This window comes from Pelodiscus sinensis, chromosome 1 (assembly GCF_052426305.1).
Source record: "Pelodiscus sinensis isolate ZL-2025 chromosome 1, ASM5242630v1, whole genome shotgun sequence".
NCBI classification, from domain to species: domain Eukaryota; kingdom Metazoa; phylum Chordata; order Testudines; family Trionychidae; genus Pelodiscus; species Pelodiscus sinensis.
This window is the reverse complement of record NC_143052.1, coordinates 294,236,099-294,254,720: the sequence shown is the minus strand read 5'-3', so window position 1 is coordinate 294,254,720 and position 18,622 is coordinate 294,236,099. Positions and strand designations below refer to the sequence as shown.

At 45.4% G+C, this 18,622-nt stretch overlaps 1 protein-coding gene across 4 annotated transcripts in view; it reads right to left on the bottom strand.

The window, feature by feature from the left end:
• Positions 1-18,622, bottom strand: part of FNDC3A (fibronectin type III domain containing 3A) — a 208,098-nt gene that overhangs the window by 166,884 nt on the left and 22,592 nt on the right. For all 4 annotated transcript variants that reach the window (XM_075919050.2, XM_075919051.2, XM_075919052.2 and 1 more), the window contains one exon: positions 8,722-8,850. In XM_075919050.2, coding sequence (XP_075775165.2) covers positions 8,722-8,820 — 99 coding nt within the window. In that variant the 5' untranslated portion in view covers positions 8,821-8,850. Of the gene's footprint in view, positions 1-8,721; positions 8,851-18,622 lie in introns of those variants that run through there.

The window sequence follows — 18,622 nt, the reverse complement described above, 5'->3', positions numbered from 1 at the left end:
ATATTCTACTCCATGCTTCATTTACATAAGCTTTTACGGAAGAAAGCTGCAGTACAGATGTAGCTCCAGAGTCTGGAGATAAAGAATTAGTTACTTAGGACAGAGGCGGGCAACTTGCAGCCCACATGTGGCCCATTGGGGTCCCACCTGCAACCCATTTGCCCCCTTTCTGCCCCCTTTCCCTTGCCTTTCATGCACTGGGGCACCAGAGCCTCCCACTTACTTCTCCCCCTCCCTTCCAGCACTTTCAGAGTGCCATGAATCACCTGATTTGCACTGCTCCTCTCCTTCTCTCCCAGAGTTTGAATGCCATGAATCAGCTGATTTGTAGCCACACCACCTCCTCCATCTGGGAAGGAAGAGGTGATGCAGCTGTTGTGCCAACAGGTGGAACTGAACTTGAGACCTCTGGAACTTAGTGCATGAACCTCTACCACTTAAGCTAAAAGCCATCTGGCTCTCAGCTAAGGCTGCAGAGTACACTCATTTTTTGTCTCTGAAAGCGGTCTAAGTGCCAGTACATAGTGCAGTGAACCACACCCAATGTGTGTGTGTTACATGGGGACAGAGCATGAATCAGAAGATTCATGGCATTCTGAAAATGCTAGGAGTAGAAGATAAGTATGGGACTCCAGTACCCCAGTGCAGGAGGCACTAGGGAAGGAGGCAGAGAGGGGATAAGCAGGTTGCACGCAGGTGGAATCTGAATGGGACCATGCAGCTTGCAGGCTGCAGGTTACCCACCACTAGATTTCAATCTTGCGGTTCACTGAGATGAAGGAGGGCCGCTCGTGCAGCCCACTCACTAGTCTTGGTTACTGACTTAGGTCCTACTCCTTCAATGAGCTCTGTACAGGTGAATCTTGGAGCTCATGAAGAGCTCACTACAGGTTCACTGCAATATTGTTGTGCAAAGGACAAAATCCACTACTTCGGGCATTGCTTCCTCAAGTATGATGAAGTTCATTTTAACCAAGATCTAGACTTCCTCTTGAGGCCAGGGATGAACAGTACTCAGCCTTGTGAGAACTTTCTGGAACTGTGTAGCAATGAAAAGCCAGTGACTGTTAGCTCTGCTTTACTGGATTGAGTTGAAATGGGCTAGAGCTGTGGTCACCAACCCTTCGATTGCAATCGACTGATTGATTGGGAGGGCTCGACCAGTCAATCATGAGGCATTCGGGGCCTCGCTATTTCCCCCCCACTCCAAAGAAGCTCCACTACCTACCTCCAGCGACAATGGAGGTAGTGCCGGCTTCCTGCGGGGTAGAAGGAAGTCTGGCAGCCGCACGCCACTTCCAGGGTTTCAGGCTGCTCTCCCTCATCCAAACAGCCGGCGTGGTAATACAACCCAGGTCTGTGGCATGACGGGGACTTGCTGCACAGGGCAGGGGGAGCAGGAGTCCCCAGAGGAGGCATGCGATAGGGCTTACCTCTTCTGGGGGGGTGGGGAGGGAAAGGAGGAATCCCAGGAGGAGGCGCACACTGGGGCTTCCCTCCTCTGTGGGGGGAAGGGTTAGGAGTCCCCAGAGGAGGTGCGTGCTGTCCCCTGCCCCCACTGGTACCCTATCCCCGGCCCAGCACCCTGTCCCCTGCCTCAGCACCCACTAGCACCCTTCCCAGTACCATGTCCCCTGCTCCCACCAGCACAGTTGGGGCCACATTACTGAGACTCGCGGGAGGTTGGGCGGGGGGGGGGGTTATTTTTTGGCATCTCACTTGCGTGTCCCCAACTGACTTTTCTGTCTCAAAACAGGTTCCCCACGCTTCTCATAAATAAAGACAATGCTGAAACTTTGTGTTTAACGTAATATTTTATTTAAAATTGAAGCCTGACCCAAAAAACCCCAGTTGGAGCCAAGCCCCCATCTGCCTGCAGCATCATAACACTCCTGCACCCCCACCTCCAGATCCTAGATCTGAGACTATCATACAATGGAACCCCCTGTCCTGAGTCTCTCATCCCCAAACTCCTGCATCCCCACATCATCAGTCTTCTGCCACAACACTCCTGCACCATCCACACACTGCAAATCTGTGTCCTGAGCCCATCATACTCCCAACTTCCCTGCCCTGAGCCCCTCACATATCCCAACCCAAACTCCTGCACCCTCACATCCACAAGCCTATGGCTCTCAGTACCCCAACCTTCCACCTGACCCCAACACTCCCCGAGCCAGCATCCACTTCTTCACCTCCTCCTGCATCCAAATTGCCTCCCAGAGATTGCACCTCTCACCCCTTCCTACACCCAAATCCCTCATTCCCACCCCAGAACCCACACATTCTGTCTCAACCCAGTGAGGATATGGCTAGACTGCAGGAGTTTTTCCGGGATTCCAGAGGTATTCCCAAAAAACTCTTCCATGTCCAGGGACACATTTGTTCTTCCACTTTTTTTTTGCGGAAGAGCAAACATGCTCTTTTGGTTACCTCTGTATTCCTTGTTCCACGAGCAATAAGGGGGCTTCCAAAAGTAGGGGTTTTCCTGACATTTGGCTCAGTTTAGACAGGCCAAATGTTGGAAGAACCTCTTCCTACAGAAAAATTGAAAAAAGCAGCAGTGCAGCTGTACCCCGAGAGTGTATAAGGGCTGGGGATAGCAAGTGGAGAGGAGGAGAACAGAGAGGGCGGTGCTTCAAGGAAGGAGTGGGGTCTTGGGGGAAGGATGGGGTGGTAGATCTTGGCTTGTTCTGACATTTAAAAAGTAATCTTGGGTGTAAAAAGGTTGGAGACCACTGGGCTAGAGCTTGGAAGCGTGAGATGAGAAGGCTGGTAACCTCTCCAACCTAGATTCCTCACACACACTCCATCAGAGCTCAAATTAGTTGGAAAAAAAGTAGGGGCACTGTGTCTCTGCCATCTAACTGCTTTGTTCCTGGTGTGTGCCTTTGTATATCCCAGGAGGAACAGGGCAACCTATTTATTTATGACAAGATTACATTTTTGGAGATTTCCTATTCCTCTTGGGAAAATGTGACTATCCCATGGAATAACCAAGGTAGGAAAGGCTCACTAAAGAATGGACCAGCTAGCTCTGTGATAAATGCAGCACTTTACACATGACAAAAATCGTGCCTCATCTCACCATGAGTAAGAGATAAGAGAGAGAAAGAGAGAGAGAGAGAGAGAGATATCAGAGCGCACATACAGGAAACAATGTAATTAGGTAGGCCCAGTCTATATTAGACCAGGAAGGTTGGCTTAAGGTATGTAATTCCAGCTATGCAAAATGCATAGCTGGAGTTGGCTTACCTTAAGCCAAGCCTTGGCGGCATTCACACAGCAAGAGGCTGATGGGAGCAAATGCTCCTGGTCTGCTTCCCTTACTCCTTGCAAAAGGAGGAGTACTGGAAGCTGGAGGGTGCTCTCCTCAGCGTTCGATTTAGCGGGTCTATACTAGACCTGTTAAATAGAATGCTAGAAAATCGACCTCCAGAGCATCAATCTTGTGGTAAGTATACACATGTTCTTATTGCCTAATTTCCAGAGGTCCTCACAAACTATATTTTCAAATGTCAGAAGGGTAGCCATGTTAGTCTGAATATGCAAGAGCAATGAGAAGTCTTGTGGCACCTTATAGACTAACAGATATATTGGAGCATAAGCTTTAGTGGGCAAAGATCGACTTCATCAGATGCATGTGACAAAGCGGATCTTTACCCACGAAAGCTTATGCTCCAATATATCTGTTAGTCTATAAGGTGCCACAGGATTTCTTGTTGTTCTTATATTTTCAAAAAAATCTATATCCTAGATTACTACTTTTTTCACAGTTTAACATGAGAATGTATACCCCAAATTAAAAAAAACATAGCAAGAGACCTAAAAAAAGAGTCACTGTGGCTTAACCACCATGTAAAAGAAGCAGTGAGGGACAAAAAGGTATCTTTTAAGAAGTGGAAGTCCAGTCCTAGTGAGATAAATAGAAAGGAACATAAACACTGTCAACTCAAGTGAAAAATCTAATAAGAAAAGCAAAAAAAGATTGAGGAACAGCTAACCAAAAACTCAAAAAGAAATAAAAAAATGTTTTTTAAGTACATTAGAAGCAGGAAGTCTGCTAAAAAAACCTGTGGGTCCCTTAGACGATCGAGATATAAAAGGAGCAATCAAGGATGATAAAGCCATTGTGGATAAACTAAATTATTTCTTTGCTTCAGTCTTCATGGCTGAGGACATTAGGGAGATTCCCAAACCTGTACTGTCCTTTGTGGGTGATGAATCTGAGGAACTGTCCCGGATTGAAGTGTCATTAGAGAAGGTGTTGGAACAAATAGAAAAACTTAATGTTAACAAATCTCCAGGACCGGATGGCATTCATCCAAGGGTTCTAAAAGAACTCAAATGGGAAATTGCTGAACTATTATCTGTGGTTTGTAACCTATCTTTTAATTCGGCTTCTGTACCTAATGATTGGAAGGTAGCCAATGTGACACCAATATTTAAAAAGGGCTCTAGAGGCGATCCTGGCAATTACAGACCGGTAAGTCTAACTTCAGTACGGGGCAAATTAGTTGAAACAATAGTAAAGAATAAAATTGTGAGGCATGTAGAAGAACATAATTTGTTGGACAAAAGTCAACATGGTTTCTATAAAGGGAAATCATGTCTTCCTAATCTATTAGAGTTCTTTGAAGGGGTTAACAAACATGCGGACAAGGGGGATCCAGTAGATATAGTATACTTAGATTTTCAGAAAGCCTTTGACAAGGTCCCTCACAAAAGGCTCTTGTGTATATTAAGTTGTCATGGGATAAGAGGGAAGGTCCTTTCTTGGATTGAGAACTGGTTAAAAGACAGAAAACAAAGGGTAGGAATAAATGGTAAATTTTCAGAATGGAGAGGGGTAACTAGTGGTATCCCCCAAGGGTCAGTCCTGGGACCAATCCTTTTCAACTTATTCATAAAATGATCTGGAGAAAGGGGTAAGCAGTGAAGTGGTAAAGTTTGTGGATGATACCAAACTGTTTAGGATAGTCAAGACAGAAGCAGCCTGTGAGGGATTCCAGAAAAGATCTCACCAAACTGAGTGATTGGGCAATTAAATGGCAAATGAAATTTAATGTGGATAAGTGTAAAGTAATGCACATTAGGAAAAATAACTCCAACTATACGTACAGTATGATGGGGGCTAATTTGACTATTACAAATCAGGAAAGAGATCTTGGGAGTTATCGTGGACAGTTCTCTGAAAACTTCCACACAGTGTGCAGCGGCGGTCAAAAAGGCAAATAGGATGCTAGGAATTATTAAGAAAGGGATGGGAAAAAAAAAAAAAAAGACACAGAATATCTTACTGCCTCTGTATAAAACTATGGTACGCTCACATCTTGAATACTGTGTACGAATGTGGTCTCCTCACTCCAAAAAAGATATTTTGGCCTTAGAAAGGGTTCAGAAAAGGGCAACTACAACGATTAGGGGTTTGGAATGGGTCCCATATGAGGAGAGGTTAAAGCGACTGGGACTTTTCAGTTTAGAAAATAGGAGACTGAGGGGGGATATGATAGAGGTATATAAAATTATGGGTGGTGAGGAGAGGGTGGATAAAGAAAAGTTATTTATTAGTTCCCATAATAGAAGAACTAGAGGACACCAAATGAAATTAATGGGTAGCAGGTTTAAAACTAATAAAAGAAAGTTCTTCTTCACACAGCGTGTAGTCAATCTGTGGAACTCCTTGCCAGAAGAGGCTGTGAAGGCTAGGACTATAACAGAGTTTAAAGAAAGCGGCAAGGAGTCCCGTGGCACCTTATAGACTAACTGCAGTGTAGGAGCATAAGCTTTCATGGGCAAAGACCCACTTCGTCAGATGCATGTAGTGGAAATATCCAGAGGCAGGTATAAATATGCAGGATGCAGTAGGTTGCTATATAAGTAGCTGCTAGGTAAGTATCTTGGACAGCTCTAACTGGGAGCTAAGCCTCATAATTGAGCAGTGCTAGATCCTGTGGCTAAAGGTAGCCAACAACAACTTTGCAGAACCCCAGACAAGGGGAATTCAGCAACAAGGCCCTAGAGAAGGGCTAGATGAAACGGCATCCTCCGGAAGTGGCCTAGGGATGTGACCACAATTAAGGACTTTGAAATATAGCAGGTAACTGCTATGTATAGGGTCCCTGGGCTGGGACCCAGAGGAGTGGGTGGGCCTGCATCCTTCCCAACTCCCCTGAAAACCGCACCCAAGCAAGGGGGAGGTAAAGGAGAGGCCTGAACCCCGGCCATGGATTGGACATTGACTCGCCTGCAGACAGGTGAGTAAATATTGCGAGACCCCCTTCAGCCAGCAGTCCCAGATGAGGGATTTTGCCAGACCAGCTGAGGTTATATGTGGCCCCCTGTCACCGCCAGCCGGCCCCCATCTCTTGCTGGCCCCACTGGGCAGCTATTGCTGCCTGGCTCAGGACCTGCTGGACAGCCTAGCACTGGGTCTCACAGGGAAGCTGCATGTACCGCTCTAGACCTCAGGGACTTGCAGTGCAGCCATATGTCCCATGCTGGGGTTCCAGACCGTGCCACGGTTCCATGCCCCACTAAGCTACCGCAGCCACATGCTGGGTCTCCTAACCCCTTTGTGAAGCCTTGCCATCAGCTCGCGGTGGGCAGCCCGCTGTCCCGCTAGCTCTTTTTGCGTACAAGAACGGCTTTTTTTTTCCCCAAGAGCTCTTTTGAAAAAAGGCGTTCTTTCTTGTAAAATGAGGTTTACCGCTGAGGAAAAAACCACTGCGTTCTTTCCATTTAATTTTGAAAGAATGCAACGGCATCTAGGTGCAGGTGAAGTTTTTTTAAAAACTGTGTAGTCTAGACATAGTCATAGAGGGACCTTTGCTTTTGCATAGCTGAAAACCAAACATACATAGAATAAAGAAAAAAATGAATATGAAGAGGCTATCTTAGCAAAATCTACTGTCAACAGATTATGCAGTCTCTCCCTTGTGGCATACTATGGTTCCTTACAGTGCACATTTTCTGCTGGTTTGATAAGAAGCATATTATATTCTTTATTAGTTTTGAGGTATTTCCTGAAGCAACAAAACTGGCATTTATACAGGTACCATGTTTTCTGAAACATTATTGGTCACTCAGGGACCTTTTGGGAACCACTAGCAGAGGGCACAAGTGTAGCATAGGACCACAGGAATTCCCTGGGTTTGATCTCTATAGTTTGTCAAAGGTTGTCATGTAAGGTCTCTACTCAAAGCCTGTCACACAGACTATCATAATTGTTACAAAATGTATAGATGAATAATAAGCAAGAGGTTATGTATATAGACAGAAAATTGTGCACTTAACATCTGCAAGCTAAAAGCTGGTCACCAAAAAGTGATGAGTCAAGTTTCTTTCAGGTAGGAGATGGTTATCTACCTATCTGGCTATATGTAAATTGAGTACTGCATACTTCATAATGAATGCCTATTGACAGCCAGTTTAGAAACAAGTTCCCCTCGTGGACTGGCTGCCTGTTGCTCTGTGCTGCTCCCTCTGAAAGAGGGAGCAGCACAAGGTGGTAGCAACCCCTGTCTAGGCAGGGTCTGAGCTCCCAGGCCTGCCTGTCTGCCTGGCTCCTAATACATTTTAAATGCAGAGCTGCAGCGGGGGTAGGTCCCGGACCCATCACAAACCAGGACTGAGCCAGGCTACTAGCCAGCCTGCTAAAAAAAATGTACTGGCAAAGGGTGGAGGGCAGGGGAGGGGGAGGAATGCATGTAGTCTATGGCATTAAGCTCTATGATTTTGCTTAACGGTTATTTGGTTAATCGACTACACTATTATATCCCTACTCCCAACAGAAGTTGTGAAGGCAAACAATTAGTTTTGAGAAAGAGATGGACAATTTTATGAATGGCATTGTATTATGGGGTTGCATGATAGAGGGGACAGGGTTCGAATCTCAGGCTTTAGGGCCTCAACCAGTCAACTGCAGGAATCAGGAAGGGATTTTCCATACACTCCTCACCTATTGATGTATTCTTGGTTTTTTGTCTCTTTGCTCTGAAGGTTCAGAGATGCCCAAAGTTGGAGATGGGACAGTGGACAAGGTGGGTCAGTGCTGTGAGACTGCACAGAGATTCTCTCAGGGGCTTAGCTAGCTAGTTCTTGCTCACATGCTCAGGGTGTAACTGATCATCATAGGTGGCATTGGAAAGGAATTTTTCCCCCCAGGTCAGAAAGGCAGTGACCTGGTTTTTGCATTCCTCTGCAGCATGGGATGTGGGTTATTTGTGGCGATTATCTAGGTATTTCTCACTCAATTGCCTGCCATTTCAGGAAACTATGGCATTGAAGCTTCTCGGTACTGCCTTTTCTGTTTGTGACCTGTGATATACAGAGGATCAAACTAGATTATTTGATTGTCCATTCTGGCCTTAAAACTCTATGGTAATTGCTAGCAGGCAAATTCTTGGAAATATTTATATTCTCTATAGGCAACGTAAATGTCTCAAGAAAAGGATCAGAATCTGGTACCTGCAGTACCCGGAATGCAGTTTCTCTGTTCCATAGCCTACGAATTGATCAAAATATAGTGAGCCTAATCTACATTGACTTCTCAGGAGATATCAGAATGATGCGACTACTATTGTCACAACTTTTGCTAATGAACATTTTGGGGTTTTCAAGATTTGGATCTTTTCAAATATCCTACCTCTTTGCTTGATATATAACTACATTTATTTTGCATGTATAGCAAATACAGCAAACACACTGAAGTTTCTTTACCTGTTGTGTTCCATCCCCACTAACAATAGGGGCAGGTAAAAGAGGAATTTCACTACTTATAATCTGAGTAGTATCCAGGAGTGGTGGGTGCTCTGCCATCCTTGATGGTACATTAATTCACAGGATCACCTGTAAAAGAAAAAACTACAACAATTACATATGTGCATGTTATTAAAATATATAAGTGAAAACTGATTTAATAGTAAAACAGTCTTTAGTGTTAAAAAAGTAAAGTTGGCAAGATAATTAAATGCACCAGTATAAATATTTTTCATAATGCATCTCAAATGACTATTCCATAAATATGACTGATTATTTTGGAATGCTTGCACAGTGGTTCTCAATCAGGAGTCTTCCAGGGGGTGTTCTACTCATCTAGATCAGTGTTTCTCAATTTTTTTTTTTTTTTATAAAGTATCCCTTAAAAAAGTACCCCTTTAAAGACCGGGCAGGCAGCAAGCCAGGATACTGCAGCCTGGCGGCGCTGCCGGCTCCTTGCAATGTCCGGGAATCTGGCAGGGCACCGTGCTGCAGCTGGAAAGTTTCTGGGAAGAGGGGAGGGTGAGTTTAAAACTTTAACAGAAAACCTCCTATGTATAATGTGCACCCTGATTTTGATGCTAAAAAAAACAGGGGGGAAAATGCACATTATACTCACAATTTTACGGTAAATAAAAATGAGAAAGTGAGCAATATTTCAGTAATTGTGTGCTGTGTCATTTTAGTATTTTTTGTCTAATTATCTAAGCTGTTTTTATGTGAGATAAAAACTTGGGTAGGCAAGACAAATCAAATGTCTGAAAGGGGTACAGTAGCCTAGAATTACTGGGCTAGTGTAACCCACAATTATACTCTATAGGTGTCCAGCCCCCTCTAGTGGCTGAACCACAGAAGTTTGTGTGTTCACTGCAGCCTCTGAGCCAACAGAGGCCAGCCTTTTAAGTCAGTCAGTAGAGCCTACTGCTTTTAGGTCCAGAGGTCCAAGTTTTAATCCTCACTACTGACAGTTCATCTACGGTCACGGTGTTACATTAGAAAGGCTTGAAAGTGCACGTGTCTAGTTTCATTATGAACAAGAGCACCAATACACTGATCTAATGTCAATTCATTTTTATTTATTTTATTACTGTCACACCTAAGAACCCCAGTTATGGACAAGGGCCCCTGCTGTGATAGGTGCTGAACAAAAAGACAGTTCCTGATAAAGCTTACAATCAAAATATAAAATGAGACACAACAGATAGATACAGTCAGATGGGGGAGTGCAGGAAAACAATGAGACAATATTGGTCCACATGATTACATTGTTCAGTGATCTTAGCATGCCTACCACCAAAATGTTCCCAATCTTTCTGTAGGCATGAAAGAAAAGGAGGGTTTTGAATGAGGTACCTTTGCACATGTTTACCAGGACCTCCTCCCAGGCCTGAGGGGCAGAACAGACAAAAATACGAAGGTGCTTGTTTGAAAATTTAACAAATGGGCAATAGGTAATAAAAGCTAGCATCTTGGCATGATTGGACACAAGAGACAACATCTTGATTGCCAATGAGATATTATACATAAGCTGAGGGAAGGAAGGGTCTTTAAAAAATTATCTCCTTCTGTTTGATGTTGACAGATTTCAGCAGCCTCTTTCCCTTCTCCAAGATGTTATTTTTCTTTGAGGATATGCAGTTTTCCAGGATTTCTCATTTCCTTACCTAGCTCCAGCCCACACAAGACTAGAGTAGTCACTGGCAAGGAGAGCTGGACACAATCCTCTCAACTGAGACCAATGCTCCTTCTGCCCCTGCATGGTCCAGTCAACTGAAAGGAGTACTTTGATAAAGATATAAAGTACTCTAGTCCTTACAGAGGCCAAGTACACTGCTCCTGTAACACACTTTGTTTCTGCTGTTCCACAGACCAACGGACAAACCAACACTGTCAGAAAGGTACAGGTCAATCTCCTTGAAAACATTATAGTTTACTGTTTTATGAACCAGTTAACAGTAGTACCCCATGTACACAGAGCCAAAATGCATCAATCATGGTTCTAAAATCAAGCTAAAGCTTTGGACTTTACAATTCTAACACAATATGGCAATGTTTAAAGCTATAAAGTCAGGCTAAACTGAAAAGTCATAAAAAGTGACATTTCACACAAAGCTTTTGAGATTGTATTATTTTCTTTTTGAAGTATTCAGAATGAAGCCATTTTTCCATTTTCAGAATTTGAATAAAAAAATTAACTTTGTTCACTGAAAACGTTAAGTTGTTTCAGTAATGTTTAATTTTAGAAAACATGGACCAAATATTGAAAATTGGTATAATTTCCTCAACATTGAAGTTTTAAGAGTTCACAACTTTTAATAAAACTTTGTTTTTGAAAAGGACATTTCTTGACAAAAGCACTTCATTAAAACCACAGCAAACTGAAATCTTTACAACAAAGTTGGACACTGAGGATCTGTAACCAGAATCTGCAACAGAATAGATTTTCATAATGTACATGCCATCAAAGGTCCTCATTCAATAATGTACTTAAATACGTGCTTAACTTTCATCACTGGAGGAGCTTTTAACTTCAATGGCACTACTCACCATTTTACTGCTAAGTATGTTTACCTTGCTGAATCATGCCTTTTGGAGATGCATGACTGTCTGTAAAGCAGATGTGCTTTTGCTCATACCAGCTGAACCTCCCAGATTCAGGGCTCTCTGGTCCAGCAACATCCCTGATCCGGCAGGGCCAGGGATGTTGCTGGACCAAAAGCTCCAGAGCAACACAGTGGCTGAGGAGTCCTGGCTGGGCTATACAGCATCCTGGGACCCCCTGCCTTGGCCCGGAACTCCCAGCATCAACGGGACATGGCAGCGGCCCAGGAGTGCCTGCCTGGGCCAGGGAACCTCCGGCATTAGTGGGGCCAGGTGACCAGGGAGTCCCAGTCCCAGCAGGGGAACCCCTATCTGCAGCAGAACTGCCTGCAGCCAGACAGCCTTGGCCAGGAACCCCGAGACACCCCCGGTGGCAGCAGGTCTGGGATGACCAGGCAGCCTCTGCTAGGGAATCCCCGGCTGAAGTGGGCCTGGTGGAGGCAGGTGGCTGGAATCCCCAGCAGAGCAGGGTGGCCCTAGTAGCAGGGCAGGGTGGCCAGGTGGCCTCAGCTAGGGAAAACCCCGACGGCAACAGGGCCAATGGCGGCCGGATGGCCCCAGCTGGGAACCCTGGAGAACACCCTGTGGCAGCGGGGCCAACAGCAACCAAGTGGTCTCTGCCAGGAACCCTGGGAGACCCTGGGGCAGTGGGAAAGGCAGCAGGATGGGGAGCCTGCTAGGCCAGCTTTAGCAGGGCCAGCAGTAGGGCAGGGAGCCCCAGGTAAGGAGCAGAGCAGTCAGCAGCGGAGCACTGACCTCCCCTGATCTGGCAAACTCCCTGGTCCAGAACAGCTAAGGTCCTGAGAGTGCCAAACCAGGGGAGGTCCAACCTGTAGTGTACTGCTCCTACAGAAGGGAATAGGAAAATCTGTTGCAGTACATTATGGATTATTGTTGTAGGCAGTTGCAAAATAGAATTTCAGCAGTTGATTCAGAAGTATTTTAGACATTACGTAAAATAAGATTACCACTTAAGAATAAATGAAAGCTTTCAAAGAGAAAAAATTACCTACAGCACTAAAAACTACCGTGTAACCCCCTGCTACCCAGGGAAAAAAAACCAACACACAGGCCAGCATAGCTCCATTAGGTCTAACTAAAAAGTGTTTTAGTTCAATATACTAACTACATCTATTTAAGATTCCAAAGCTCCTCTTAACAGTTTCCAGAGATAGTCTTCTAAACATACAGTATTTTTATTTTTAATACCAGAAAAAAAGCCTATAAAAACATAGTATGGTCTAAATGCCTTTTTGTAAAACTTTTACTTTTTCTTCCAATAATCTTAATTTCCTGCATTAAGCGGCTCCGACAAATAAAAAAAGGAAAAGTTGTTCAAACAAACCAACCACTTAAAAACAACAAATACTTCTATTTGGCAACAAGAGCCTCCAGTATGATGGAATAAGGGTTTTTTTTTTTTAAAGCTCTGTATAAATATGGCTCATAAGTATGCCTAGAGGACTAAAATTATATCTTCAGATACTTTATTTCACATTCTGCCACATACAGGCAGTCCCCGGGTTACATGGATCCGACTTACATCGGATCCCTACTTACAAACGGGGTGAGGCAACCCCGCAGTAGCTGCTTCCCCGCAGCAGACCAGGGAGACGCGAAGCTAGCGCCCCCCCCCCAGCAGACCAGGGAGACGTGGAGCGGCTTCTCAGCAGACACCTCAGCTTGGGAATAAAGGACTGAGGGAAGTGAGGTGTGGGAGAATAAAACTGAGCTGTGGAGAAATGTTTGGCTAGAGTTTCCCCTACAATATGTACCAGTTCCGACTTACATACAAATTCAACTTAAGAACAAACCTACAGTCCCTATCTTGTACGTAACCCGGGGACTGCCTGTACTTATTTTGTGCAGACATGACATACTTTCATGGCTAGTCAATCTCCTTCAAGGTTGCAATGCCTATTAAAAAGCACTGAAACTCCAGTGAAGACCGTCCTCATCTCATGGAGGTACTGGGATATTCCCAGAAGAAGACTCTGGCTAACACGTCTCTGGCAATCATATTCCCCAAACACACAATACTACTGTGTACAAGTGGTGGCACATCAGTTTCCCTGTAGTTTCTGGGGGGAGATGTCAACAAATAGGCTACTCCCATTATGCACTTGAATCTGATGTGTACCTGGAACTGTTTGAGGGAATCTTGAAACAGTTTTTCACGGAGGAAACTACCCATTACATTTGTTTCTTGAATACCAAGAAGAAAAAAAAAATCTTTTGATCAATATCAAAGCAGCTTGGATATTAACATCCACTATCATAAGATTGTGAACTGGGCACTCTGCAAATGAAAATCAGTAGAGATGAGACCAAGATATAATCATTCAGAGTTGTTAGAAGCAGATTTTAACAGCAGCCAACACTATTGACTGCAATATTGTAAGGGAAGTGATGCTTTTCAGATTTGACTCTCTCTCTTCAAAAGGAGTCAAAGGGTACATCTATACCACAACATAAGCCCAAAGTTTCAAGTCCTTCTCAGTCTGCCCCCTTCCTCCTAAACACAAATTGCACATCCCAGGCCTCAAACCCAGTTTCCCAGACAGGGTTCCCTCATAGCTGCCTTCTCTTAAAAGGTCCCTGGCTGCAGCCAGAAAAGGGTCCTGAGCTACAGCCAATAAAGTTCCTGTGTTCTGGGGCAGCCCTTCCTGGCAGGGGCAGGGAAGAAGAGGAGGGGAAAGTAACTCCGCTCGCTACCATTCTTGCTCCCTACTGGATGAAGCCATCACTGCAAGTGCTGGGAGACTCTTTCCTTGCACTGCCTTGCCTAAAGGCTCTGCCACCACAGCTCCCATTGGCCAGGAACTGAGGCCAATAGGGTAGGCACCATCCCACACTACAGAACAGCACAGGCTGCATGGAGACCCCTATTCTGGAGACACCCATTTGTTATGGAGACATAAAATTAATTCTGCACAGGAACAATTTATGGCAGGGGTGGGGCTGAGGAGTTCAGAGTGTGGGAGATGGCTCAGGGTTGGACGAATGCAGGGCTAGCCTTTCCATGAGGCGAACTGAGGCGGCTGCCTCAGGTGTCAGATTGCGTGTGTTTGTGTGTGTGTGTGTGGGGGGGGGGGGGGGGGAGGCACCACTAGGACCCAGAGTGTAGAAAATTGTGTCTGCTGCTGGTGCATATGTATTCTCTCTGCTCTAGATGCACAGAGATGGTGGAGTGCTGTGCTGGAGGAAAGAGGGCACAAGAGACATAACAGCCAGGCAGGAGAAAAGGTGAGGGAATAACAGAAAGCAGCAGGAGCTGCAGGCAGAAAGAGGAGGAAGAGCCTCTTACGTACCTCTCTAGCACCCTCAGAAGCCTGGACTGATTAACACCAGCTTCCCAGGGAGCTTCCTGTTTCCTGCTGCTTTCCTGAACCCACTTGAGAAGAACAGGCAGTCAACTGAAGTAGTAGGAGCCAGTTGGGCCCTTAAGACGCGGATATCTTCCCTCACTCAGGCCCTGCTACCAGCATGCTTATTTGTCTCTTTCAGTTAAGTACTGAGAGCCACTATAGCTGGCACAGAACAGCAGTCATGAGTGAAAGAAGAAAATGCCCCTCTGGAGCAGCATTCAGAAAAAGAAAGCAAGCAAAGGAAGCTTTTCTATCTAAGCAGGAAGGAGCTCTCCTGAGATACATAGACACAAATGTTCATGGTGAGCCTTCTGGCCCCAGTGAGGAGGTGAGTGGCAAAGAGATGCCTGATCTTCCAGTTAGTCAGAGTGCAGGTGACCTGGCAGCTACTGCAGCATCCATATCTCCATCTCAAATGGATGTAACCATTCACATTTCTGAAGAAAAGTGTAGATCAGAGAAGCGTGTGGTGGAGGCACAAGAAACAGCTGCTGCTGAGTTTAGTTCCTTAAGTCTAGACGATCCAGGACTGTGGACCCATTTGAGCAGTAGCCTGAGGGACTTCCTTGTACTGCATGAGCCACAGCAAGTAAAAAACTTCATGTTCCCCAAAGACAATGAAAATAGAAGTTTACATCCAACACACTACTGGCGTGAAATCCCCAATGGTGACAAAGTGGAGAGGTCATGGCTTATGTACTCAAAAACCCAAAATGCTGCATACTGTTTTTGTTGCAAACTCTTCCAGTCTAATGTTCCAGCCACATTGGGTTCTACAGGAATAAAAGAATGGAAAAATCTGGCTAGAAATCTGGCATGCCATTAGAAGGCACCAAATCACCAGAGAGCATTCCCTAGGTGGAAAGAGCTTGAGATGATACTAAGGTTAAAGCATCAAGAGAAGATTGTGTCAGTCTCTCTTTACTGGCAAAATGTTCTGAAAAGGCTCATTGCCATTGTGAGAATGCTTGCTACCCAAAATCTAGTGCTGCGTGGCACTTCAGATCAGCTGTGCCAAACAATGGAAAAGTCCTTAAAATTGTGGAGTTGATGGCTGAGTTTGATGCTGTACTCCAGGAGCATCTAAGAAGAGTCCCCCGCCAAGAAATGTACACACACCACTACCTTGGAAAAACAATTCAAAATGAGATCATACAATTATTGGCAACAAAAGTCAAACAGAAGATTGTGGCAGGTCTGAAGTCAGCAAGGTATTATTCTGTTATTCTGGACTGCACACCTGACATCAGCCATACGGAACAAATGACTTTAATGGTGCGTTTTGTAACAACAACAGAACCTAGTGAAAATGTCCCTGAAACGGTGACTGTCAGAGAGCATTTTCTAGAATTTATTGACATTGATGATACTACAGGAGCTGGTATGACAAGTGTGCTTCTTAAAAAGCTGGAAGATACTGGAATTGTGATAGCTGATATGAGAGGTCAGGACTATGATAATGGTGCCAACATGAGAGGACAGAACAAAGGAGTGCAGACACGGATCTGAGAGTTAAACCCTCGAGCTTTTTTTGTCCTATGCAGTTCTCATTCATTGAACTTGGTGGTCAGTGATGCAGCATCAGCTTCTAGTGAGACTGCTGAATTTTTTAATGTAATTCAAAGCGTATTTTTCTCTGCATCAACTCATCGATGGCAAATTTTGAAGCAACATCTGGGAATATCCTCTCTGACACTGAAACCACTGAGTGCCACACGATGGAAAAGTCGAGTGAAGGCAATAAAGCCTATCAAACACCAAATTGGGAAGATTGATGATGCCATAGTTGCCATTACGGAGGATAATGCTATGACAGGAACTGTTTGTGGGAGAACAGTGGCAGAGGGAAATGGAATCACCAGAAACATAAGGCATGTCTACACTTGCACCCTACTTTGAACTAGGGATGCAAATGTAGGCATTCGAAATAGGAAATGAAGCCGGGATTTAAATATCCCGCGCTTCATTAGCATAATCTCGTCCGCACGCTGTTTCAGAACCCAGCTGATTCGAAAGTGAAAGTGTGCTCCAGGCTGCATTAGTTTGAATCAAACCCCTTGGTTTGAACTAATGTTACTCCTCATTTGACATGGGGACGTCATTTGAGCTCCTCACCTCAGGTGCCAAAATGTTGTGGGCCGGCCCTGGGCGAATAAGAGCTCTGGCTGTGGGTGCAGAATCTAGAGTGGAACTGGAGATGAAGGGTTTAGGGTGCTGTAGAGGGCTCTAGACTGGGGCCAAGGGGTTAGGAAGGTGGGAATGAGATCAGGGCAAGAGACTGGAGTGAGAATGCAAGTTCTGGGTGGGAGTGAGGATGCAGGAAGGGACTCAGGGTTCAGGCTGAGGATTCGGGTGTGGGGCTCTTACCTGGGGCAGCTTGCATTTGGTGGCGGTGCACTGATATGGAGGTGAAATGTCAGACCACCTCCATATTGGTGTGGTACTGGATTGGGTCAGAATGAAGCTACCCACTTCAATACAATCATGCAGAACAGGTAAATAAACTCAGGGGCGTTGCGAGAGGGGTCCCTGGGTGCCACGCTGAAGGGGGCGCGCCAATTTAGTCCCCCTCCGTTCCCCCTGTTATCCCTCAGCTCGCCTGCTCCTCCTCTGCCCACTACAGCTGGCTGGAGCCTCCTCCCCACCTCCAGCCCCACCCTCCTCTATCTCTGACGGCGGGTTAGTGTGTGCAGGGGCCCGGCTCAAACTGAAGGGAGCAGGGGAAGATGCAGTACAAGCCCCCTCCCCCGCCATCCTTCCAGGGTCAGGCTCAGCTGTGAGCCGGCGGAGGGGGGGCGGGGGGAGACAATTTTTTCCCAAAATTCGGCCACAGACTATTTTTTTCCGATTTAACTTTGTAGTGTAGACATAGCCTCTCTCCCTCTCTGTCTGCAACTCACTTCTTCCCCATGCTCCAAAGACTGCTGCTACCATTTTCTTATACCTGTAAGAGGCTTAATGACTTCAAGGCAGACAAATGGGAGAGAGAAAGTACAATTTACACAGAACCATGGGAATGTTGGCCTAGATCAGTGGTTCTCAAACTGAGGTCCACTGACTCTTGGGGGTGTGCAAGGGTATTTCAGGGTGTCTGCAAGTCATGTCTGAGGCTGGTCAACTCCTTTCCCTTCCTCTGGGTATCTTCTACACATGCCAAATCCTTTCCCACCCTCTCAATGCTTCCTGCATACTGGAAGCACTGGGAAGAGAAGGGAGGGGAAGATATAAGGTGTGTTCAAGGAAGGGGTCAGAAAGATGAGTAGAGGTGGGGCTTTGGGGGAAAAGGGTGGAGTGGGGACAGGGGCAGAACCTGGGGCTGAGTGTAAGTTTGAGCACCTCCAGGGAAAGTCAGGAGCTAGCTTGAAGGGGTCTGCGAACATTTTTAGTCAAAAGAAGGATCCCTGGGTTGCTAAAGTTTGAGAACTGCTGGCTAGGGATGTTAAATTGTGGATAATCAGCTAATCATAGAATCATAGAATAATAGGACTGGAAGGGACCTCGAGAGGTCATCGAGTCCAGCCCCCCGCCCTCAAGGCAGGATCAAGCTCCGTCTACACCATCCCTGACAGATGTCTATCTAACCTGTTCTTAAATATCTCCAGAGAGGGAGATTCCACCACCTCCCTTGGTAATTTATTCCAATATTTGACCACCCTGACAGTTAGGAATTTTTTCCTAATGTCCAATCTAAACCTCCCCTGCTGCACTTTAAGCCCATTACTCCTTGTCCTGTCCTCAGAAACCAAGAGAAACAAATTTTCGCCTTCCTCCTTGTGACACCCTTTTAGATATTTGAAAACCGCTATCATGTCCCCCCTTAATCTTCTTTTTTCCAAACTAAACAAGCCCAGTTCATGAAGCCTGGCTTCATAGGTCATGTTCTCTAAACCTTT